The 24,947-nt window shown below is 53.3% G+C and overlaps 9 protein-coding genes across 9 annotated transcripts; 7 read left to right on the forward strand and 2 right to left on the reverse strand.

The window, feature by feature from the left end:
* Positions 1 to 598: 598 nt before the first annotated feature.
* AB675_3642 (Inosine-5'-monophosphate dehydrogenase) lies at positions 599 to 2,491 on the forward strand (the record flags this gene model as incomplete). Its single annotated transcript, XM_018143711.1, has 3 exons — positions 599 to 797; positions 848 to 1,156; positions 1,350 to 2,491. The coding sequence occupies 3 exons, from the start codon at positions 599 to 601 to the stop codon at positions 2,489 to 2,491; spliced, it is 1,650 nt and encodes a 549-aa protein (XP_017996987.1).
* Positions 2,492 to 3,177: 686 nt separating this feature from the next.
* AB675_3643 (uncharacterized protein) lies at positions 3,178 to 4,351 on the forward strand (the record flags this gene model as incomplete). The annotated part of the gene is made up of 3 exons (XM_018143712.1): positions 3,178 to 3,467; positions 3,503 to 3,670; positions 3,772 to 4,351. 3 exons carry the CDS (start codon positions 3,178 to 3,180, stop codon positions 4,349 to 4,351), a joined length of 1,038 nt encoding a protein of 345 aa, XP_017997006.1.
* A 1,231-nt stretch (positions 4,352 to 5,582) lies between these two features.
* AB675_3644 (NAP1-binding protein 2) lies at positions 5,583 to 6,893 on the reverse strand (the record flags this gene model as incomplete). Its single annotated transcript, XM_018143713.1, has 1 exon — positions 5,583 to 6,893. The coding sequence occupies one exon, from the start codon at positions 6,891 to 6,893 to the stop codon at positions 5,583 to 5,585; it is 1,311 nt and encodes a 436-aa protein (XP_017997099.1).
* Positions 6,894 to 7,988: 1,095 nt separating this feature from the next.
* AB675_3645 (RNA polymerase II subunit A C-terminal domain phosphatase ssu72) lies at positions 7,989 to 8,900 on the forward strand (the record flags this gene model as incomplete). The annotated part of the gene is made up of 1 exon (XM_018143714.1): positions 7,989 to 8,900. The coding sequence occupies one exon, from the start codon at positions 7,989 to 7,991 to the stop codon at positions 8,898 to 8,900; it is 912 nt and encodes a 303-aa protein (XP_017997073.1).
* A 1,545-nt stretch (positions 8,901 to 10,445) lies between these two features.
* AB675_3646 (Laccase-2) lies at positions 10,446 to 12,398 on the forward strand (the record flags this gene model as incomplete). Its single annotated transcript, XM_018143715.1, has 1 exon — positions 10,446 to 12,398. One exon carries the CDS (start codon positions 10,446 to 10,448, stop codon positions 12,396 to 12,398), a length of 1,953 nt encoding a protein of 650 aa, XP_017997074.1.
* A 2,330-nt stretch (positions 12,399 to 14,728) lies between these two features.
* On the reverse strand, positions 14,729 to 15,450 carry AB675_3647 (Endo-1,4-beta-xylanase 1; the record flags this gene model as incomplete). The annotated part of the gene is made up of 2 exons (XM_018143716.1): positions 14,729 to 15,134; positions 15,191 to 15,450. The coding sequence occupies 2 exons, from the start codon at positions 15,448 to 15,450 to the stop codon at positions 14,729 to 14,731; spliced, it is 666 nt and encodes a 221-aa protein (XP_017997083.1).
* A 2,513-nt stretch (positions 15,451 to 17,963) lies between these two features.
* On the forward strand, positions 17,964 to 20,587 carry AB675_3648 (uncharacterized protein; the record flags this gene model as incomplete). Its single annotated transcript, XM_018143717.1, has 2 exons — positions 17,964 to 19,591; positions 20,320 to 20,587. 2 exons carry the CDS (start codon positions 17,964 to 17,966, stop codon positions 20,585 to 20,587), a joined length of 1,896 nt encoding a protein of 631 aa, XP_017997039.1.
* Positions 20,588 to 21,649: 1,062 nt separating this feature from the next.
* On the forward strand, positions 21,650 to 23,560 carry AB675_3649 (Vegetative incompatibility protein HET-E-1; the record flags this gene model as incomplete). Its single annotated transcript, XM_018143718.1, has 1 exon — positions 21,650 to 23,560. One exon carries the CDS (start codon positions 21,650 to 21,652, stop codon positions 23,558 to 23,560), a length of 1,911 nt encoding a protein of 636 aa, XP_017996985.1.
* A 181-nt stretch (positions 23,561 to 23,741) lies between these two features.
* Positions 23,742 to 24,903, forward strand: AB675_3650 (putative epoxide hydrolase; the record flags this gene model as incomplete). Its single annotated transcript, XM_018143720.1, has 3 exons — positions 23,742 to 23,777; positions 23,817 to 24,434; positions 24,538 to 24,903. The coding sequence occupies 3 exons, from the start codon at positions 23,742 to 23,744 to the stop codon at positions 24,901 to 24,903; spliced, it is 1,020 nt and encodes a 339-aa protein (XP_017997058.1).
* Between the last annotated feature and the right edge of the window lie 44 nt (positions 24,904 to 24,947).

Here is a 24,947-nt window from a genome sequence, read left to right on the forward strand (position 1 = left end):
CATCACGAAGGGTCAAGTGATGATGCCGACTGCAGCTCAAGACGTCTTTCGTGGAGATCCGCAGGCTCTAGGCGTTGCATAGTCGGTCGTGCAAGACTAAGTTGACATATGGTCGGGATTGTGGTCGCAGAGAGACTGTGCAGGCTATGCTCTCGATGGTAATGCTAAAGTCAGACAACAATTGCAATTTTTCTTCAAGGAAGGCTTTGACAAAACATCTGTTCAAGACTGTCGCATGCGAGACACAGAGATTTGCAGAGTCATCAAGCGAGGACCGTAGTGCACGGATCATGTCAAGAGACTAGATCGGTGGTGAGAATGTCATTGTTTATTTGCTTCTACTTGTGGCAGGTTAGCCGACGCTCCACACGCGCGGGGCAATAGTCTTTTCGGAGCCAAGTTTTGCCAGCTCCGGCCCGAAATTCGAGGCCTCGCGTGCTGAAAAGACAAAAAAGAATCTGCGCACACCGCGCTCTCTTCTTTCCTTTCTCTTGGGAAAAGACCACTTGGACCCCAGCATTCACGTTTCTTCGCGTCTGCTGTCATCATCTATCGACACTTCCCCAGATAACTCATTTCTGAGCAATTCTGAGCCACAATGCCTATCCTCAACGGCGATGCCATGACTGGCGGTGTCCCGCTCCTCGCCAACAAAGAAATTTTGCCTTATGAGAAGGCTCTCGAATATTTGAACGAGTATGACTCCCGTGATGGTCTCTCGATCGACCAACTCTTGGACTCGAACAAAAATGGCGCTCTCACATACAATGACTTCCTCGTTCTGCCAGGATACATCGGTAATGCTTCTCGATGCCCTCACCGATGAGACGCGTCTAACAAGTACCAGGCTTCGCAGCCGCTGAAGTCAGTCTCGACTCGCCCGTCACTAAGCGGATTTCGCTGAAGACACCGCTCCTTTCATCACCTATGGACACGGTCACAGAGGACAACATGGCCATCCACCTGGCTCTCCTCGGTGGCCTCGGTGTTATCCACCACAATTGTTCTGCCGATGATCAAGCAGACATGGTCCGGAAGGTCAAGAGATACGAGAATGGCTTCATCACAGATCCCATCTGCTTGTCGCCAGAGACTACCGTCGCTGAAGCCATCGCTCTCAAAGAGAAATGGGGCTTCGGTGGCTTTCCTGTTACCGGTATGCTCTTCCGTTTCATATCATGTATTTGCTTCCAATGATGTTCAAACACATTTACCCTTTTATAACTTTCGTTCAGCCGCAGCATGAACTTGCAATGGGGAAATTCATGGAGATTTCTGTCTGAGGAAACACCATACATCAAAATACTTGTATCGAATGTGATTGACATGTACTGACTTGTATGGAATAGAGAATGGCAAACAGAACTCAAAGCTCATTGGCATCATCACAAACCGCGATATTCAGTTCCACCACCACGACAATGATCCCGTTACAGCGGTCATGTCGACTGATTTGGTCACCGCTCCAGCTGGCACCACCCTCTTGGAGGCCAACGAGGTCTTGCGCCAGTCCAAGAAAGGCAAATTGCCCATCGTAGATTCGAATGGCAACCTCGTGTCCTTACTGTCACGCACCGATTTGACCAAGAATCACAACTATCCACTGGCATCGAAGCTGCCACACTCCAAGCAGCTCATTTCTGCCGCCGCTATTGGCACGCGCCCTGACGACAAGAACCGACTGCAGAAGCTGGTCGATGCAGGCCTCGACATCGTCGTCCTGGACAGCTCCCAAGGTAACAGCTTGTACCAAATCGAGATGGTCAAGTACATCAAGGACAAATACCCAGGCCTGGATGTCATTGCCGGAAACGTCGTCACCAGAGAGCAAGCCGCTTCTCTGATCGCTGCTGGAGCTGATGGTCTACGCATCGGCATGGGTAGCGGCAGCGCCTGCATTACTCAGGAAGTCATGGCTGTCGGTCGTCCACAGGCCACCGCTGTGCGTGCCGTCTCGTCTTTCGCAGCACGATTCGGCGTCCCCTGCATTGCTGATGGTGGTATCCAGAACGTTGGTCACATCGTCAAGGGCCTAGCAATGGGCGCCTCCACCGTTATGATGGGAGGTCTTCTCGCCGGCACAACCGAATCTCCTGGTCTTTCATTCGTCCGTGACGGTAAACTTGTCAAGGCGTACCGTGGAATGGGCAGCATTGACGCTATGGAAGACAAGAAAGCTGGCGCTGGCTCCACAGGAAACGCAAAGGCCAGCAATGCTGGCACAGCTCGATACTTCTCTGAGGGCGATCGCCTGCTAGTCGCGCAGGGCGTCTCTGGATCCGTCCTGGACCGTGGTTCAGTCACCAAGTTCGTTCCATACCTGATTGCTGGCGTACAGCACTCACTGCAGGACATCGGCATCAAGAGTCTTGTCGAGCTTCGATCCGGCGTCAACGAGGGCTCTGTCAGATTCGAGCTCCGCACTGTGAGCGCTCAGGCCGAGGGCAATGTCCACGGTCTGCACAGCTATGACAAGAAGCTGTATTCTTAATCTCTTTCCCACAAAGCATTCTTAGCATGGAGAACGGAGCGAGATTTCAGCACGATCTAATGATTTGGGGAGAGGAAAGATGATGATACCTGGCGTTCTTGGGTCAGTCGAGACGGGACTTGTACTCTCCTTGTATATACCGCAGGCCATCTAGTACAGCATAGCCAGTCGGTCTTTCCAGAAAAATAAATTTCGTTGGCTCACGCCCTTACAACCAATTACACTGCGCGTGATCTTCGTCTTCTACAGCATCGCAGGTCGCGGTTGCTCTTCTTCGTGACTCCTTGCAGCTGATCGACCCGGATGGAGTCCACCCAATCATTATGTTACATTGAACGAGAAGGTCAACTTGAACCACCATCGTCAAGAAAGTTTCTCCACAATCGTGCGAGCCGAGGCATCTCATTGCTTGAAGACTGACGTCTCTGGACCGAACTTCTGATTCTCGGTTGCAGAACGACTCTGCTGGAAGCGCTGGCCTCGTCCTCGGCATGAGTGTTGTGAGGACGCAGCTGGGAACATCTATACCTCGTCGATCCATAGACGCAACGACGTCTGTACGATCATTCTACAACGCCGTAAACCAGACTGCAAGGCTGGCGCTGTCGAGCAGACCTTCATATCGACCAACGTTGCGCTCTGCGCGATACAACATCAGGACTACAGCCTCAACCTCACAACCCAGCATGGCGCCCTCGAAACCTAGCGGCGCTCCCAAGCCGAAATTCGAAGTTCGCGAATACACCACGAAGAAGGACGCAGTCCCACCCTCCCCCTCTGCCTCCATAATCCTCGTCTCCCCGTCCAACCAAATCCTCCTCCTCCACCGCGTCAAATCCTCCTCCGCCTTCCCCTCCGCCCACGTCTTCCCCGGCGGCAACCTCGACCCGCAAGACGGCACACTCCCATCAGACCCCACCGACCCCGAACGACACAAAGACTCCCTCGCATACCGAACAGGCGCGATCCGAGAACTGTTCGAGAGACCGGCATCCTACTAGCGAAGGAAAGCGCCAGCGCCACGAGTCTACTCCCCCTCAGCCCAGAAGTGCGACTCGAAGGCCGCAAAGCGGTGCATTCAGGAAAGATCAGCTTCAAAGACTGGCTCGCCCAGCAGTCAAAAGATGCGGTGCTGCACACCGATGGGCTGACGCCGTTCACGCACTGGGTCACGCCACCGTGAGTTGCCTCATACTCGTTCTCGATTTCTCTCATTCGACCGACTTGACCCGTCCCACTAACGTCTCCTTCCCCTTTCACTCGACTGACAGTGTCCACAGCAATGTCCCAAAACGCTTCACAACCCAAATGTACATCTACTTCGTGCACCTGAAAGAAACCAACAACCCCAGCATCCACGCCTCCGCCGACAAGATCGAGACCATGGCGCCCGAATACCGGCCCGCGCACGCCTGGCTGTCCGCAGCACAATCCGGCGAGGTCATCCTCTTCCCGCCCCAATTTTTACTATTACACCTCGCTTCCGGCTTCCTCGACGCAAGGAACCCAGATACCGAGGCAGGTGCGCCAGTATACGGAGCTAAAGGAACAAGCGGGGACGACGCAGGAGTAGACGCAGCGGAAATCGTCCGCCGTCGAAGAGAGCTCTATCAGTTCATCACCACAGACGGCTCGCCGCCCTGGAGCGACAAGTATATCTCGCCGATAGGCAAAGGCACGGCCAAGGACGGGAGGAGTTGGTTGGCGTTGGATAAGCCGGGGCCGGAGTTGAAGGATAGTGGGTTGAAGGGGGATGAGAGTAGGGTTGTCATGGTCAAGTTTGCGAAGGAGGGGCCAAGGCAGTTGGATGTGAGGTGGGCGAGTGAGGTGAAGGAGATGGTGAGGGAGGGGAAGTTGTGAGGGTTGTTGTTGGTTTGGGGGGGAAGTGTCGGAGGGTGGTGGTGGGCGTTTGAGGGTGGCTATACCAGAACATCGGGTCAAAGGGTAGGCCTAGATCAATGCCCCATCTAGATTCCATGATCGAACTCAAGCGAATCTTGGTCCTGGCCTGACAACACTGACTGGCCCTCGTGTGACGCAGACACGTCCGTCTGCAATTGAACCCTCGAAGAAGCTCGTCCCACCACGCAGCAGCAGGCGCTAGCATGGCATGGCAATCAGTCGGTGAACGACTTGCCGCAGTGTCGAAAGAGAGAAGGGTAACGTCCAGGACAAGGCGCCTACTTATACCTCTTGAGCAAAAAAACAATCCGAGGCAGACCGAAACGATCACCTCACTGTCTTGGCCGGATCGCATTCACTGTTCCTTGCGTGGATCTGAGCCGATTGCCATCGGATGAAGTCACGGGAATATGCCTTGAGTGACTGACTTTACACAAAGGCCCTGGCATGGTTTAATACAGAGGAAGTACTGGCTGTGTGTGCATAGTATCACTCTGGCATGGATATCGAACGAAAGAAGGAGGTCAGATACACACATCAACATGCATCTAGAGAGACCGGAAGGTGTTTTGGTTCCAGGACTGACTGTGCGTGCCCTGTGAACTTGTCCGAGATTTGTGAGAAGTCATCCATCTACTATCGCCCCACCAGATAGCAACAGATGCTATCATAGCATGACAAGTGAAACTCGGTCTTGCAGTCTTGCGACAGGTCGCATGAGAAGAAGAAGTAGCTGAGGGTGAGACAGATACTTATACCTCTTCAACAGAGTGGAGATCCGAAGCAACCCGGAACGATGACTTCACTGACGTAAGAAAGGCTTCACCGCCGTTCGAGGCATGATTTAAGATCGGGTGTATTCAATAGCAGGTGCCATCACGCAGCCCGGGATCTAGACCAGTCCGGATGACAAGGATACATCTGGTGTTGCGCATGAGCTACTCGTGCTGTTTTTATTCCTCCTTTCACTTCGGGTAGTCGAACTGATCAGCCTGAGAAGGAAAAAACCTTGCAAGAGGATTGGCAAAGCGAGAGCAGATCGAAGCACTTAGAAACTCGTATAAAGCAGGACACACTCGTCCTCTCAATCGTAATTATTCATTCTCACATCACGAAAAAGGTGTGAAGGATCTGAAAGATGTGACCTACAAGAAAAGGCCGCTCTCGTCCCCTTTTATTCTCCTTCTCGTCACGACTTGCCCGACTCCCTCGAATCCGAGCCACTCCTCGGCTGACTGACATCCCTCGAGCTGATGGAGAATGTGCTTTGCACAGGCGGGTGCTTCTCGCCGCTGGGCTTCGAAACATGCTGCTGTGCCGCCTCCGACACTGCCGTTTTTGGTGCGCTCTGACTGAACTCCTGCTGTGCTGGTGTGGGTGTAGCTGACGATGGCTCGTTTCGTGAAATGGGACTGAGCATCTCTGCCCCGTCTGCATCGAGACCGACTGCGCTGAGGCCGTTCAGTCCGCCCTCGATGTCCCGGACAAGTCGCACGAATTCTTCGGGTACGAGCCCACTTTCCCCTGTTCGAGGATCTTCAGCCACGAGCCAGCCTTGGCCGTGCCGGTATGAGACTAGGATGATTTGGCCTTCTCTTAGGGGCAATTCGTTTTCGTGTTCTCGGGTAAAGTCGAATAATGCTACTGCTTTGCCGTGCATTTCCTCGTCCGGGCTGGCAATTGTGAAGGAATAGTCCTTGGAGAAGCGGCCGTCGCCTTCGTCTATATCTGAGCCCTCTTCCGAGAGCTGTTCTGAGCGTTCTTTGTATGGTGATTTTTGCCGTTGTATTGGTTTGGCGAAGTTTGAATCTCGGTGTTCTGGTGGTTGTCGTCGGTCGGGATACTCTTCTATGACGCCGCCTGGCTCGCCCTCGTCGTCTTCCGGGTCTAAGTATCTCCCGTCCGCATCGCCTGGCGAGCGACCTCGCTGAAAGCCGGCCTGTGATCGGCTCTTCTTGTGTCGGGAGGATGTGACGATTGGTGAATGTAGATCTTCGTCTTCACTGTATGGTGGGCCGCCATCTGAAAAGCTCATTGCTGGCAGTCTCTCTTTCTTGCCTGAGTCGTTGACTTCAGACATCCATGGCGGTGTCGCTGACCATGTATACCGCGAATCTTCCCATTGTCCTACCACTGGGTCCGAGAGCCTCCTAGTCTCACTGGCCGGTGTGGTGACACCTGATTGGTTGGGTGGCGGTCCATAATGTATTGGATGTGTAGTTGGGTAAGCGAAGTCGCGGACAAATGTATAGGATAGACTCGAGTGGAAGGCGGGAAACACGTAGGATACAGGTCGGGAAGCGGCTGGGTGGGAGGCTCGTGATGTCGAAGAGTAGGATGACATCCTGTGATTTGCGAACGAAGTTGGACGCTGGTTTGAGGGCGCGCGGCGTGGTGCTGGCGAGCTCGTTATCAAGGGCGGTAATGAAGGTGCGTCCTGGTTGTTTGAGGAGTTGAGAGGAGGAGACATGGTCGGTGGAGAGGCCGTCAGCGTCGCCATGTTGGCGCAAACGGTTGGCTGACAATAGGAGCGATTGAGAGCGCGCAGCGGCAATCGTGGCAGCCACTTGTACTGTTTGCGCGTTGCAACTGCTCAGTCGCGATTGCCTAGGCGCAGTCAAGCTCGCGAAACCGAGGGACAAGGGCCCGTCAGTCGCAATCAGCCGGGCTGGCAATGTAGACCGGCACAGGCTGTCCTCGCAAACTCGTGTCCGTCTGGCGCCGTTCTATATTGTCCACGAGCTTGCGCGTCGGATGATGTTCGCTAAAGAGATTGATCGCGATGGCTCGTGATTGCTGACTTTGAAGAGAAGCGTGAGGCCGTCAATTCCCAAAGTTATAAATAGAAACAGAAGGAACAAAGAAGGAGGTACAAGCAGGCCGGCTTAGTGGACAACGCACAGCGCAATCGTGAGAATGAGATGGGTATCGATGTTGATGGAACGCGAAATCAAGACAGCGCTCAGAGGATGGGTGTGGTCGAAAAGGTGAAGAAGGAGGGTCCGGCAATATCGCCATAGACAATCGAACAATAACGGCAATGTTCAAGTCGAGGAGCAGCGAGGCCCGCGCAGTCTGCGCTACCTAGACTTTCAGGCGGTGATTGGCTACAGCGAGCGCCAGAGGCGCCTATGCACTGGAGAACCGAGCTAGTGTTTCACCTGGGCAGCCATGGATCTTTTTCACCTAAACATTCCGCAGTCTACAGCACCGACTAAACATATTGACCAGGCTTCGCACGTTCCACCGAAAGGCACACGATCACGAGGAAGGGTACGCAGAGATGAGAATATGAGGTACGTGATATAGAATACTGCTATTGCGTTCTTCACCTGAAAAGATGAACCACTTATTGGAGCTGCCATAGTCACTTCTGTGGCCTTGATGAGACACCATATTTTTACGCTTTACAATTCTGACCAGTTTTTGCAACTTCCACCGCTCGCAGACAGAATCGCATATCCCCTTTGTGACAACCGTGCGCTGACAGAATCGGTGTGGGTAGTCATGCGATCACGAATATCTGACGACGCCTCGCTACCTCAAGTCGTTGGATACGCCCACAGCCAGAATCTCACAGATACTTAAGTCAGTCATGTCAGTCGACCCTCGCCTGGCCAGAAGGCAGGCTGCAGCTGCGGCAGCCGCTGCTCGTACTTCGACACCGCAGCCTGCTCCTGCGTCTGCACCACCAGTCGCCTCGCCACCTGCCACATCACAACCAGTCCAACCAGTTCAGCCGGCTCAGCAAGCGGATGGGCAGACAGAGGTCTCGTCACCACCAAAAGATTCGTACAAGCTCAAGTTCTGCACAGTATGCGCTTCGAACAATAATCGCAGCATGGAAGCACACCTGCGTCTCTCGACTTCACCCAACGCCTACCCTGTCATATCCTTTGGTACAGGTCACTTCGTCCGCCTCCCTGGTCCGTCAATATCGCAGCCACAAGTCTACACGTTCAACAATACTTCTTACAACAAGATGTTTGAGGAGCTGCAGGCACAAGACGAGAGGCTATACAAGAACAATGGTATTCTCAACATGCTCAACAGGAACCGCGGTATCAAGTGGGGCCCGGAACGATTTCACGACTGGAACGCTGGTGCAGCTCGGATAGAGGCTCTCAACCGCGGAGACAAGGGCGCCGTCGGTACAGAAGGCGGTGTGGTCGACGTGATCTTCACTTGCGAAGAACGATGCTGGGACGCAGTTGTGGAAAATCTACTCGAAAGAGGCGCTCCTCTCAACAGACCTGTACATGTCTTCAACGTGGACATCAGGGACAACCACGAGGAAGCTCTGGTCGGAGGCGGCGCTATCCTAGAGCTGGCCGACAGTCTCAACGAGGCCGCAATTCAGGAAAGGCAGGCGCACGGACACTCGGGATGGCAAAATGGCTCTGGCCCCGCCAGGTCCAGCTTCGACGAACGCGTTCCGGACATACTGGGCGCCTGGCAGGAGAAGTGGCCCAACCTGCCTGCATTGTGGACTTTGTCCTGGCTGTGAGGCTTGCACGCTTTCGCAGGCGGCGACAAAGGTTGCCGAGGGACATGCTAACGATATTTACAATTTGTATTTGAGCGAAGGCGTTGGTGGGATTTCGTCGATCTTTGCCAAAGTTACACTATGAAGGGAAAGGTCGCCGACTTCGGATGGGCCAAGGGGTGCTCTCAGCAGGCCGCCAGGGGCACAACAGGTCATTGCTACTGAGGCAAACACGACGCTTGCGACGGACGTTCAGAATCAAGCCCCAAGGATTCCGCCCGCGGGCCGTCCTTGCTGGCTCGGTCACTCACATGGAAAGGAAAGGAAGAGCCGGAGCCCGCCCAAGCAGCCCTTGGGCCTGATACCGCCGCACCGCAGATTTTCATCTTCTACAAGACCAAGCACAGTCGCTGAAGACAATGTTGGCGGAAAGGGCTACATTTGCGAACGCAAAGTAGTACTATCACTCAAGCACAGCACAGGCGCGTCGACAGTTCACATGTCTTTCACGAAGTCGATGTAAGGTGACCGCTTCCGCTTCGGCATGATCTAGGCTTGGAGCAGCTGGCAGCCACTGTCTCAACCGTGCAACTATATGTGGATGCACCGTGGAGTTGCGATGTCAGCAAGGCCCGACGGCTAGTAACCAGTCACGCTAGCTGTTGCCACGCCTGTACAGGCAGGATCAATGTGGTGTCAAGCGCTTACTGTCGCCAAGCGCCCCAAGGCGAACGATCCGAAGTCGATCGCGTGGTATACCCGACGTTCCAGCAGAGCCCACCCAGATTAGTCGAGATCTGTACGTTCGTATACCTGACCGTTTAGCTCCAGTACCCCGGGTGTCCGTGCCCAAATCCCAATACGAAGGTTCTGTGGCTATCCCAGTTATACGGTGCCAGCGTCGACCAATGCGCATGACGCAAGCGGAGCTGACGTGGCTGCGACCAATAAGCTTCTCCGTTGTTACCCAAGATTAGACACCAGCCCCCATATTTATGCTTATTCCGGGATCGTTCCAAGACACTCAATGTGAACCTCAACCTGCTTCGCCTCAAACATCTCTGCTGCAAACTTGATGTCCTCTTGCACCAGGAGTCGCTGAGAGGCCAAAATACTCGCAATATGCATGGAACTGTCAAGTCAAACGACAGTCCTCTGCTGTCTGGGCCAACTTCGTGGGTTGGCGGACAGCACTGGAAGCTTTTTCCAGTTAGGCTGGAGATCCCCAGCCACTCTGTACCAGAATACGGACATCCAACCTGTCTACACTGTAATCACTGCGGCCCATGGCTTGAATCTGGGCGCGCAGTCTCATACTCTTATGATCCGTAAGGTGAGCTGAAAATTATAATATCGTGGCAGGAGACTTCCCCAGCCTGCTAAGGCTTCATCATCGCAGAAGGTAATTCATTCGTTGTACCATTCTTTTGCAGTACCACGCATGATAAACACTCGCTTCATTCCCCTGCACTTCCCTGCCTCTTCTTAGGCATTCTTCATTGACGATCTCACTGCATTCCATTCGCTTCTGTGCTACCTGCACGACACTCGCTGCCGCTGCCCGGCATGGCTCGGTCAATAATCGCATTGTTCTGCGCATTGCTTTCGGTGGTCACAGCAACAGGCGAAGTGCCAGAACGGCCGATAGCAGACGTCCATGATTTATTATTCCCTCCAGACTTCAAAGCAAATCCGATAACACCAGAGTCGTTGGTCTGGCAGAAGCCATGGTTATCGCAAGAAGATACTAACGGGAAGTCCTTACTCGGCACACTTGATGCGCCAAAGCTACATTCTTATGTCGGCTCGAAGGAGTTTGGATCTGGCAAGGCGGGCGTTCGTGGATCATCAAAACTTGCTCAACCTCCTTGGGGGTCAAAGGCTGCTAATGGTGCGGTCGACCCGAATGATGTTCCGGTGACCAACCAGACGAGATCATATTATCTGATCGCAGAACGTGGTGTAAAGGCTCCAGACGGCGTGTCTCGCAATGTCATGCTACTCAATGGCTCCTACCCTGGTCCAACGATAGAGGCGAATTGGGGTGACACGATAGAGGTGACCATAGAGAACCGGATCACGGGCCCTGAAGAGGGAATCTCTCTACACTGGCACGGTATCCTCCACAAGGGAGCACCTTGGGAAGATGGAGTACCGGGCGTCAGCCAGTATCCCGTTGCTCCCGGCGAGACCTTTACCTATAGCTTCACTGCGGATCTTTACGGCACATCCTGGTACCACAGCCACTACAGTGCTCAATACGCCGATGGCCTGTACGGCGCCATGATCATTCACGGACCAAATCACGTCGAGTACGACGAAGACCTGGGCCCAGTTCTACTCTCCGACACCTACTTCCGCGACTACTGGGACCTTCTGGAAGACATACTCGGCACCAACCTCACCAAACTCAGCTCCGCCCTCTTCTCCGACAACAATCTCATTCAAGGCAAAGGCACCTACGATTGCAGCCTGACTACCCTCCCCTGCGCGCGTAACGGCGGCTATGCCAAATTCCACTTCGAAAGCGGCAAGACCTACCGAATGCGCCTCATCAACTCCGGCGCCGACACAATGCAGCACTTCTCCATCGACGACCACACCATGACCGTCATCGCCAACGACTTCGTTCCCGTCGTCCCTTACGAGACCAACACCGTCGCCCTGGGCATCGGCCAACGCACCGACATTCTTGTGACCGCCAACTCCTCCCTCCCCGCAGTCTGGATGCGCAGCACCGTCAGCGCATGCTCGCTCGCCCACCAACCGAACGGCCTTGCCGTGATCTACTACGACGACACCGACACCACCTCCGAGCCCGCATCCACCGCTTGGCCGCCCCGCGCTGACCCTTGCGCCAACGACGCACTCGACCTCACCGTCCCCTTGTTCCCCATGCCCGCACCTTTGACTCCAGACAGGACAATCACAATCGACGTCAACACCACCGTCAACGCCACGGGCAACCTCGTCTGGACGATGAACGAATCCACCTTCCGCGTCAACTTCAACGACCCAGTAATGTACCGCGCCATCGCCAACGATCCAAACTACACTTACCCGGACAGTTGGAACATCTACCCCATCGGCACCTCCTCCTCCTCACAGCCTGAAACCGTCCGGATAATAGTCAACAACTACTCCCCCCACGGCCACCCAATGCACATGCACGGCCACAACTACTTCGTTCTCTCCGAAGGCGCTGGCCTCTGGGATGAAAACAGTATAACAAGGCCGAGCAATCCGCAAAGGAGGGACACGCAGATGTTGCTGCCCGCGGATAAAGACACGAAAGTGCCGAGTCATATGGTGTTGCAGATCCAGGCGGATAATGCCGGGGTGTGGCCGTTTCATTGCCATATTGCGTGGCATGTCAGTGGGGGGTTGTATGTTAATTTGTTGGAGAATCAGGGGGAGTTGGTGAAGATGGGGATGCCAAAGCATATGACGGCGCTGCAGGGGCCGTGGGATGCGTTTACGGGGGAGGGGCCGATTAATGTTATTGATTCGGGGCTCTGAAGCGTGTTTTGTTTACGCTGAGCGATTGTGTGTGCTTCGAAGGCATAGCGATGGTGTTTTGATGTTTGGGCATATTTGGGAGGCATAGATTTGAATGAGGCGGATGGGAAAGGATAATACCCTGATGATATGTTGATGCTGACGATGGATGGCGTCCTGCAAGACATCGAAACTGCTGTGGGACGCATGTGTAGACGGCTAGATCTGGCGATACTTACTTAATGTTAAATGTTCGTGATCAAGAAGTTGCTCTTTTGCTCATCGGCTTGACTTAAGCTGTGCGGACAGTTTCTGCCTTTGGTACTACTGCAATGCTGATGATACACTGTCTGATTTCTCCTTCTTGCACCTCACCTGCTTGGCCTTAACGACCTGCGCCGTATCGACCTGCGACTTGTGCAGTCCGTGGATGGCTAGAAAGTCACTCTGGCCCACTGTTCGGCTTTCATCTAGATCACACTGAGTCACTCACACCTTCGCTTAGCCGTCCACTACTATCCTTCACTTACTCTGATCTGATCCTCATATACCTATACCATCCAATTTCTCGTCATCAAATAGCACGCGAAATCAATCGCAAACTCACCTTCGGGGTTCTGGTCTAGTGGTATGACGCTCCTTTAGCAATGCGATACGCTAGAGGTCGGTGCCACAGTACCTTCCTGCAAAGGACACGGGAAATGGGGACCTCGAACATGCGGTCTGCAGAGTAGGAGAGGTGACAGGTTCGATTCCTGTGTACTCCAGATGACATTTTCTTTTCTTTTTTGGCCTTTTGGTGGAGAGAGGGTTGGACTCGTATGCCTATCGACGAGTGCATTCGGAAGGCGTGCTATTGATTTCCGTAGGAGACTATACTGTGACTTATCGCATCTTCATCTAGACTCATTAGATCTTTCCCATGACCTTCATATACTCCTTCCCACCGATTCTTGCTCAACAATCCTCGCAGAGAGGTCGAGCTCACTTTCGGGGTGCTGGTCTAGTGGTATGACGCTCCTTTAGCAACGCGGTGCCAGCCCGAGCGAGAGCCCCCCTCCTGAAAAGGAGCCGGTGAATGGCATCGTTGAGGCGCCGTCTGAAAAGTAGGAGAGGTGACAGGTTCGATTCCTGTGTACTCCAGAGATGTTTCTTTTTTGGTGTTTTTGAAACTGTCGAGAGCTGCTGTCCGGGAGTTAGGTAGGTGGTCTGAAGTGAATACTGTGGACGGAGTGCACTTAATCCCTTCCGCTTGCCACGAACCCTCGCCCTCCACCGTCTTTCCTCTCACTGAATCAAATCTTATATACCCATTGCATCTGATTTCTGGCCATCAATCAGCACACACTAAGCTCGGAGTTCTCAAGTTGGGGTTCTGGTCTAGTGGTATGACGCTCCTTTAGCACAGATGGACTCGTTATGCCTAAGACCCAGCCTCTCGAGGTTGCGTCCCATGGCCGAGGAAATCCTAACTAGGAGAGGTGATAGGTTCGATTCCTATGTACTCCAGAATGATATATTTTTTGGTGTTTTGAGGCACGAAGTGTTTGATCGTCTAGGTCGTACATATACGACGGGCCCGATGTGAAGGCGAATGGGAGTCAGTGGGCAGCGAGTGGATGAACATCAGTAAGTCGCTAGTGCTGTGATATCCAAGGCCATGCACCGTGTTGTTCGTCGATGCAGTAAGGGAGCACCAAGAATGTGAGGCTAAACAGAAGCTATGATCTTACCGCGGTTCTCTTCAGATAATGGAGGCACAGTACCTCGATGCAGGTTGGAATCAGGTCAAACTGCCACCCACCTACCTACCTAGGAACCAGACGGTGAAGCTGCTAGGGCGCTGCGCGTGGTCTGCGTCAGTAGCCAGCCGGGCCTACTACTAAGCGTGCTTGCTGGGCTAATCGAATGTGTTGTGTCCGGTGGTCACCAAGGAGCGAAGTAGGCTGGCACACACTTAGATTATCAATTCTGCAGCGAGTCTTTACGCCCGAGCTTGGCAATCGCCTTGGCAGCAATGTAGATCAGGAGGTATACTTTACTACCGGAAAGTATCCGGACAACAGATATTTGCCTGATCTCGACCGGCTTAGAGGCGCTGCACGACTCTAGCGATCAACAGACGCGACAAGTGTCTTGATGAATGATGGGCTGCAGTCCCATAAAGTTTTGCATTGACCCGAAATTGTGCTACGAACTTGGGCGGCTTTGCTTAATGAAAAGTCATGAATGACAAGATGTCGGTTTTCGTAAGATGTGTTGCTGAACAGTTTCATGGCGGAGTACCCTTTCACCCACATGCGCAACATTCACTTCTTCGCTTTGGTTCCCTCAGCTGTGAGTCGTCCCATCTAGGAGACAGTCATGGTCGCATGCCCCGTGCCAGAGAAAGCCTCAACGGCCACAACCTGATAATTGAGATTGTTGGGGTTGAAACCCGATCGGGACCAGAAGTTGAAATGGTTGGACATAGTCACCGTACCGGAGGAGCGCTTCTGTTGGCGTACCGAGAAGTATTGCTTGAACGTGGACGTTCCAGTGATTGACGGCTGGTTGACTTGTGTATGAGTGCAGACCTGGTATGTGCCGCCGTCCGAGGAGAGCGAGCCTAGCTGCGTGACCCCGCTGCCAGTGCATGGGTTGAAGTTGCCGTAGTTTTCGACGACGTAGTACTCGGCTTGTGGGGAATTGACCCAGCCGTAGACCGCGAGGTAGGAGCCGCCGTTGGCAGTGTATGTGCCGGAGTAGGTGATTGAGCTGGAGAAGGAGTTCAGCTCGCCGATTCTAGCGTGGCGATGGAAGTATGCACTTACCGAGCAGCACCCGTGGTCCAGCCCAAGCCGACGACAAAGTCTCCGTTGACGCCTTGATCCCAGTACATGGAATAGGTGCCGGCGTTTATATTGGAGGAGAAAGCACCCAAATTGCTGTTGTAGTTCTGGATGTAATTTGTGCCTCCAGGTCCTCGTGCAATGAGACTAGGCTCTGCCTCTGGTTCTGGCTCAGGCTCGGCAACGGGAGCGGCCATGGTCAGAGTGGCCAAGAGGCCGGTCAACGCTGTGGCGATCTTCATGCTGAGGATTATTCAGGTGATTCTGGGTGACCGAATGTGTCTGCTGATGATCCTCACTGTGAGTTGGTTGGGAAGGAACGCCTTTATGTTGTTTTCTTGACCAACCTCGAGCAAATTAGCCAGTTTATCCGGGATTGAAGTTCCTCGAAGCCTCGAAAACTGTCATATGACCTCTTCTGGCCGTTAAGGTCGTCGCCATCGGCAACGATTCCAGGCCCGCAATATGCCGGGCACAAGCATGCCCTTGTACCCGGTCACATAACCAAGGCAGGGCTGGAAAGAAGACGTGCAGCCAAGGCTAATTCCCACGCGATTACCGGAGATTCTTGATTGGTCAGGACTGCAGTAGATCGTGTTAGAGACTGACTCAAATTGACGTCGTCGTCGGTTGAAGGGTCATGAGCTGCCTTCATTTCCTGCTTGCTTATTTCGATCAAGCTCGGCTAAGATAACGATGAATCTCGGCTAAGATTGTTGAAGCTCACGAAGCTTTGAAGCCGCTGGCACAATTCGAAACCTGGGGTAGAACTGACGGCTAAATGCCATCGACTAGAGTCATACGATGATTCGATAGCTCTTCGTGAAGCCTTCCCAGGGAAGTGTATCCAACGTGCGGACCGGGCCAGAGCTTGACGCGACCTAGGACATCAGCGCTTCACTCGCAAGGTCGCTCGCCTGAGATTCAGCCTGGCTGTATTGTATGTTGCATGGCCACTTTCGACACTCTGGATTTGCTGGGTAAAATTGCGAACATGGATATACTGTGTAAGCAGTTGGCAACCCTGGCTAGAGGACATGTTTCATCGACGTCATAAGGGGTCACCTGATATGCTTTGGACCCCCTATCGTTGTTGTACGCAGCTGGCAATGTTACCATCACGACCGGCGCGAGCAAGTACTTAGAGCAAAGTCGACAGCATTTGAGGCTAAACGATCGTGAATGCCAGCTCGCATGCTTGGGTCATTAACGCTAACTTTTCAGTGGCATAGGTGGCAACGATAGGGCGGTGATGCCGCAGAGATAATTCTTCCAGGGCGCCGACATGATGTTTTGGCTAAAGGTGCTTCGTTTAGGGCGACTAAGAAAACACAGAACATCCGAGGAGGCGAAGTGATGTGGAACGGCGTCGAGTAAACCAAGTCATGATATGAGAGGAGGAGGTGGGGGGGCATGGTATGGCGCGCGAGGTCGCTTGCGAGCATGAGCCCCTGCGAAGAAAGTCGACCGCATATGCGCAAATGTTTAGAGGTGATCAAAGTAGTGTTCAAGTACTTGACAAGACAGCGATCACAAGGAGAGCTACACGTTCTGACAAGTCAGCTTAATGCTGAGCTGAAAACAGCAGGCTTCCTGCCTAATCGAGACTTCTATCTGTCTCTGCAAAAGTGGACCATGGTCTACTTCGTAGGATCCCATGGACCAGACCGGGTCTGTCGCAACCAACGTGAGTGCAGTTCCTGGGACTCAATCGATGCAGATTAAATCATGCTTTATGGTCTCGTGTCTCGACGTCCAAGGCCCTGGCTTCAGACATCGTTAATAATATTGCCGGTTAACGTAGACAGTATGCTCCAAGACCGGCTGACGATATCGCCAGACTTACCCGGGACAGTTCCTGTAGACGCCGGTTGACATAAGGGTCCACACATAACCGGTTGACTGCAGAGAGAGCTTATCTATCAGCGGCTGACGAGCAGTGCAATTGACGCAGATTTCACCCTACTTAGCATCTCGAACAGACTCACCGTTGAAGGACTCGCCAAAGCTCATGCAAGGTACCTGCCCGATCTTGATGGAGAGCAGCGACTGGCGATCCATCGAGTGAACTCACCTCCTCCAGCTTCTCTCCAAAGGCGCGTTTCGGTCCCGTCCTCCGGCCTCCTGAGGCGTGCGAAGTCATGACGTACACCATCAGACCATCTAATTTGCCTGACCTCGCAAGCAGAGCACGACTACCGCACATCACAATTATTGCGGCAGCGGCAGCCCTTTTCGACGAACCGTAAATAACAGAAGTGATGATGTCGAACGGCACCGAGCGGAAGCATGATCCAGCGACCACGACATCCGAAGTTGTTCAATCTTACTTCTTCGATCAGCCGCGTCGATGCCAGACAGTCTCCACCCGTGCATGGATCACGCCGATTCATAGATCTTAGCTCGATCTTACCACGATTGACATGCTCGACCATACCTAACTCAGTATCTTGTCCAGTGTTCCAAACCACTGCTCGACGAAGCCATTAACGCTTGTACCTGCATATTCAGGCACTCGATACTTATCCCCGGCAAGCCATTCCACATGTGGTGACCCTGGTGTCCTTTACGCTTTACTGCACATGGAGTGATGTGATCATTGACTGTCGTGTGAACGCGGCAGGGGCTGCAATCATGCAGGTAAGTTCATTCCCGTTGGACACGAGCCGTGAACCGCGAGGCGTGTATAGTGCTTGCATATGCCCCGTGTGTTGGACAACGTCTGAGCATCCAAAGATACACAACCTCAGCAAACATGCCTGCCTCCACCAGATCCAAAGATCCCCAGCCTCCCAAGACTCATATTCTTGATTTCTTCTACGACGATGACGATGGCTGCGCATTCACAGCCCGCATCAACGATGAGTGCTTCCATGTCATCGTTGACCCAGATAGATTGAAGGGGAAAGGCGAAGCTAACGACGATTTGCTTGCGGAGTACCGAGCATGGTTAACAGCGGTTCGAGAGCACGACAAAGCTGAAGAGGGCGGGGACGATAATAATGATGGTGAAAGGACAAGCAACCGCAGCACAGATCGTGACAGTGGCGTCGATGTTAGCAATGATGACGGACACACTCACGATAAGAAGATCTCAGACAAGGTATTAGCCGAACGCAACCCAGCACTCAAGCTGCAAAATTGGATATTGCAACACTTCGCAAGCGAAGTCCCTCAACAACACGATAGCGATGACACAGAGGAAGCAGATTCGCAGGATTTGCAGAAAAATTTACAGCAGTGGTACGAGACGCCAATTCATTACTACGAGGTCGAACCCGCGGAAGACGGGAAGAGTCTGAACCCAGTACAGCTGGAAGAGAGCGAGGAGCTTCGAAAGAAGGTCGACGATCTCCAACCACATGTAGCGCTTCCGAAGGCTCTGCGCTCACTGCCGATACCCTGGGTGCATCCGTCCTCCATTACAGTGCTTGCCGAATCGGAAGATCCGCCACCAGTGCACCCCAGCCTCGTCTCGGCCGCGATCAAAGACGGCGACAAGCAGAACTATTTCTTCAAACAAGTCGACACCACCCAACCGCAAGCTACCAAGCGCGAGATCGACCTACTGCACAAGATCCATAGCAAAGGTCTCTCCTCCCAATTCAACGTCCCACGAATCCACGCTCTCGTTAGCCACGGCAACTCGCACGTCGAGATGATGGGCTTCCTGCTCACCGCCATCGACGATCCCATTCCACTTACGAAGCTCTTGGACAGCGAAGTCGACGAGTCGAAGCGCAAAAGATGGGCTAAGGAGTCCCAGAGGATCATTGACCTGTTGCATGAGAATGGCATTGTTTGGGGTGATGCGAAGGCAGATAACTTCTTGGTGGACAAGAAGAACGAATTGTGGGTGATTGACTTTGGTGGGAGCTATACTGAGGGCTGGGTTGATCCGGAGTTGAATGAAACAGTGGAGGGGGATAATATGGGCGTTGACAGGATCGTCAATGGGTTGTTGGAGCCGGATGAGATGACTTGTGATCCGGAGGCTGGTCTTGATGGGCCAGGGAAGGCGGAGGATGAGGATGAGGACCGCTCCACCGCCCCTCGAGAGCAACAATCGCCTTCGCTAAACGGCGATGCCTCGAGCACACACCTTGTAGAAGAGGAGGACTACACCATCAAATGCACATGCAGCTCCGCTGAAGATGACGGACGTACTGTCTACTGCGAGAAATGCGACACCTGGCAACACATCGAATGCTATTACCCCTCGAAGAAGGTACCGGACGAGCATTTCTGCTCAGACTGCCTTGAAGAAGAGGGAACGGAGAAGAACGTGAAGGGCAGTGCTAGACGAAAGCGGTCAAGGGACGAGGCCGACGATGCTAGCACGAGCGAGAGCGAATCCAAGGAAAGGAACAAGCGTTCACGACAGTGACTGTTCATCTTTTGCTAGATAGCCGTGTATGATTAATGGCACCTTTCTTGTACAACACATGAGGCATTAAGGCACCTGTTGCAAGACGTACGGTGTGATCTCACACCCCATGTAGCTGTGACTTTAGGAAGCGAACGCGGTCATGCTGTAGCACTAGTGCACACCTAAGTCGCCGCATCAATTGACCTGGACGAAGCCGGATGACAAGGGTCAAGCCTTCGGGTAAAAGGCACTCGACGATTCCAGCTCCGCCCCCGTGGGGGAAGGCACGTTGGAGAAATTAAGGCAGCGCCACTTTCCCCAGGCGCCCACTCACAGAGCAGCCCCTCCAACACTCAGAAGCAAGGTCAGCAGAGTTGCAAAGCAAAGGGAGAGACGGCACGCGTTCTTCCGAGGTTAGACTGCGTTGCATTCCGGTTGATACGAGAAACCAAGCTCCGGTGTCACCATCTTCTCTTCCTGTGGACGTCTTCGTTCGAAAGCATCAATCAAAGCATTCGCATTGTTGTTGGCGAGGTCGAGAAGAACCCCTCACTCCGACGCGTTTCAGGCAGGTGACAAGACCCGCTTACGCAGTCACTTGACTTCACGTTCACACCTCACTTCGTGCTCTCACCGCTACCACAAACCTCACCTGTGCTACTCGTACTCATCGCGAACGACTCTCAACTCATCTCACGTATCGCGAACTCGTCGTCTGACGACCATCTACCACATATTTCAGACCGTCTGCCCACCACTCCGAATCCACTCACGCAACTACCGAACTATCATCCCAAGCAAACGCCATCCAGTCCAAAATGGTTCAAGCACGCTACCTAGCCGGCGCAGCCGGTGTAGTCGGTATCACAACCGTTGCCGTCATGCAGATGGGCATCGGCGCGCAAGACCGCCAGTACAAGAAGACGCTCAACTACATGCACGATGGCAGAGAGAAGATCGCGGAGAAGATGCGACAGGGCGCGAACAATGTTGACCCGAAGGTCAAGTAGCTGCGATTGCTGGCTGATGGATGGAACGGGGACATGAGGCGAAAGGGTGTCGTGGAGGTGGTACTGAAGGAGAGGACGGACGGATGGTGAGGTTGAACGGGACTATGGCATGCGATTGATCATATATATATGGCTACCCAAGGCCAAGGCAGATACAATTATCGGCACATCGACATGGAACCATCATCAAGTTTCCAATTTTGGTAGACCACCGAACAGCAGCAAATCGAAGTAGTTCTATGCAATTACTTCGTCTACCGTGCGGCCAACGAACTGCCCTCTCTCAAGCCTCAAACGACAATCACAAAGTGTAAGGCCTACCCGAAGGATTTCGCTCCTAAGCCGATGCTTGAATCTGCAAAGTTTGAATATAACGACACCGTGTCATGAGCACTTTCAACTTGATTTTCCCCATGGAAGGCCGCCCATAAATCTGTCCTTCGATTATTCCTTCCACCTTCGTGGTCACCGCCGTCACACTATCATCAATCAACGGCTTCATTTCGCTTGTCATCATCTCATTTGTTCCACCTGATCAACTACCGTGCCCATGGATCATCCTCAGGACGCCTGCATACCCATAGGGTGGATCGGATATCCGATTCTTTTGATCCTTTATCTCCTGGTAGCCGTAGTGTATTGGCGTGCGTTCGTCTATTATCGCGCTAACGTCCATCCGCTACTATGGTCATGTAACGATCCTGCCGACAGGGACACAGAGATTGGCGAGCCGCTGCTGGACCCTAGATGACGCGGAAGCCAGACTTAACACGACCGTTATCAACGCGATCACCACCAGTGAGGCTAGCCGCCCGTATCTCACCAGGCTGGAGTCGATTCAGCAGCGTGGTCACACTGCAGCTTGAATACTCTGCGCAGCCACAACCTATGCTAAGGATACGAGATGTGCCAAGCCTGTCGCCATTCAAGCGATGATGGCGCTGCAGTCATGAGGCAACTCTTCCATATGTTCGATAGGATCGCAGCCACCAAACAGCCGCCGCCATCGCGGCTCTACTGGACGCGCAGTGCTTCCAAAGGTTTTCTGGCTCGAGCCATGCCATGCGACTGCTCAACACGACAAACCGGCGTCTGGAGCCTGATCACTTCGCCGGAAAGAGGATTCCGCCTTATGCAATCTTGTCCCATACGTGGAGAGACCGCGAAGTGACCTATGCGGACATAACAGCACCCAACCCAGAGGAGCTCACAGCATGGGATAAGGTTGTCTGGACCTGCCGTCTGGCAGAGGCCGCGGGCATCGAGTACGCATGGATCGATTCGTGCTGCATTGATCGAAGCAGCAGCACGGAGTTGAGCGAGGCGATCAACAGCATGTACAAGTGGTATGAGAGAGCTGTGGTCTGCTATGCGTGGTTGTCGGATCTGGTTGAGACTGGCGATCTGGCAGACACCTTGTCAACTTGTCGTTGGTGGAAAAGAGGTTGGTGCCTGCAGGAACTTCTTGCCCCTGAAAAGGTGTTGTTCTACGATAAAGCATGGAATCTGCGAGGTTCTAAGTATGAACTCAGAGCTACCATATCACGCATCACCTCCATCGACGCAAAGGTACTCACTCGTCAGCTGCCTCTCAAACGCGTACCCATTGGTGCAAGAATGTCGTGGGCATCCGGTCGCGAAACAACCAGGATTGAAGACATCGCATACTGTTTGCTCGGCATATTCAACGTCAATCTGGCACTCGTGTACGGCGAAGAAGAAAAGGCCTTCAAGAGGTTGCAACTAGAAATTGTTGCCTCAAGTTCAGATGCGTCAATCTTTTACTGGAAGCTGCCGAGAAGCGACCATGGCTTTGGACATGCACTCACTAAGTCAGTTTACTGCGGAGTTCTCGCACCATCACCTGCAGCATTCAGCTGTGCTCGATCCCTGACGGCGCGAGATCTCTATCGAGCTCAAGAATACACAGTGACAAACATGGGAATCAAGGCCAATGATCTTGTGGTGACTCAGTATTCGACTGACTTGAGCAGCATGAGGTACGTGCTTCCACTGAGCTACGAGGGATTCCGTCTGCGGCGAATGACAGCCGTTCGACTGCGAAAGTGTGGTAGGGATACCTTTGTCCGCGAAGATCCAGAGACGTTACTGGACGAAACGGAGAACTTCCAAGCAACCGAAGCCGAGAAATACTTGCTCACCGAAGTGCCTGCGGAGCAGACTCCCTTCGGCATGCTACCTGACTCGGCATTCGCGATTGCACATACCAGACAGTCTGTCCTGCAGATCGAGCATTCTCCCTGGGTCAACCTTAGCCGAGCTTTCCCTGGAAGTACCTTCGATTTTCAGGACAAGGTCTTTTTTACTCCAGTGGAGCTCAGCGCAAACCACGATGATTACGATCGTGCTTTGCTGAGATTGGTGATACGCCCGTACCATGAGACAAAAGGAGATCGGGCAGCAGAGACCTTCGAATGCTGCCTTGTTGCGCTGGGCTGGTCCGGCTTCGAGGAAGAAGATCTGACTCTCTCCTTGGTCAGCAGGAAGTCTTCACATCGCCAGTCCGTAGATATGATTGAGTCTCGTGCGGCAATGTGGGATATCACGACCGCCGACATCTTGCGACTGATCAAAGAGAATCGCATACCATTCGCACAGGAGATTCGCTTTCATGATACGGAAAGCAATCGGATGGTTGTGATACGAGTGCGGGCAGTGCGCACAACTGATGTTGCTGTGTGCCCCTATCCTTTCTGGAAAGTTGGAATTACTTGCGAAGAAGAGCAGGTTCCGCGAGAACAGAAGCGACCACAAAGAATGGTATCGGCCGCGTATAAATGGTTGCAAGGCCGTCATGATCCAGATTTGGCGGAAGGCAATAGCAAGGTGAAAGTTTCCCATCATTCGTACAAGGCGAGTGGCTGGGGAGATGGAGGCGGAGGCTCAGGATGGCGTGGTCATTCACCAGAGCCTCCACCGCGTCCAGGACATGGCCCTCCGGATATGCTATAAGTGTATTTGACGGCAATGCGCCGCACACACTTCTAGAGTCAGTCGAGACTCCCAACACGGTGCAAAGCTGCAGTGCGTCTTGGGACGGAGTTATCGGATACACCTTGGCTGACGAGCCGCCACGACTAGGATTCGTTGTCTGCACCTCATATACTCCGGGCAGCTCACATGTCGAAAATTCATGGTACTTAGCTTGGATATCAACACGCGAGCGACGGTACGTCGGCAAGTCTGAATAGTGCGCAACCCTCAGTAGTCGCCTCAATGTGCTATCAACTACGTACTACGTTGGGATCATCGAGGCTCGCCGCACTTCACCACCGAGATCGAGGGTCTGACTATCCACTTCATCCACCAGAAGTCGAACAAGGCTGACGCGATTCCGTTGTTGATGTGCCATGGTTGGCCGGGAAGCTTCTATGAGTTTAGCCAGGTAATCAATCCGTTGTCGAGTGGTGCGGATGGGAAGTCGAGCTTTCATTGTGTGGTTCCGAGTCTGCCGGGATTCGGGTGGTCGAGCGGTCCACCCAAAGGCTGGACTTTGCAGCAGACGGCGAGGGTGTTCCATACCTTGATGCAGCGGTTGGGATACAAAGACTTTGTGTTCCAAGGCGGAGATTGGGCACATTGGATCGGCCGCGAACTCGGCGCAAACTACAGCGACTCCTGCAAAGTTGTCCACTTCAACTTCGCGCCGGCGCCGCTGCCAGAAGGCGTCGAGCTCACCGACCGCGAGAAGGAAGTCGCAGGTCGTGTTGACGACTGGCTCGAGAACCACATGGGGTATGCGATCATGATGCGGACCAGGCCACATACTATCGGGTGGATGTGTCAGGATAACCCGGTTGCAATTATGGTGTGGCTGGGTGAGAAGGTGCGTACAATGTTCCCATTTGCCGATGTCCTCAAACTGCTGAAACCACGAATTTCCGTCGAGATCGCACTTGGTTCTCAGCTAAACTGCTTCTTTCACGTAGTACAACGAAGCCGCAGCCCCCCAAAACCAAGACTCCGACTCCTGGCGCACACACATCCTCACCACTGCCTCGATCTACTATTTCAGCAACTGCGTCATGACCTCATCGCTGCCCTACTACGAGAACGTGCGCCACGAGAACTTTTCAGAATTCGCAATGAAGCCCCAGAACCGCATCAAGGCCCCATTCGGCTACACAAGCTTTTACTGGGACACGGAACCCTCGAGTAAGAGAGCCGTGGAAAGGACGGGGAACCTGGTCTTCTATCGTGAGCGGAATGACGGGGGCCATTTCGCTTGCTTGGAGAGTCACGATGGGGTTTGTGAGGATCGGAGGGAGATTGTGGGGAAGTACTGGAAACCGTAGACAAGATTCTTTTGGGCCTCTCGAGACCGAGTGCACTGTCTAGA

The sequence above is a fragment of the Cyphellophora attinorum genome (assembly GCF_001299255.1).
Source record: "Cyphellophora attinorum strain CBS 131958 chromosome Unknown Contig26, whole genome shotgun sequence".
Lineage (NCBI taxonomy): Eukaryota > Fungi > Ascomycota > Eurotiomycetes > Chaetothyriales > Cyphellophoraceae > Cyphellophora > Cyphellophora attinorum.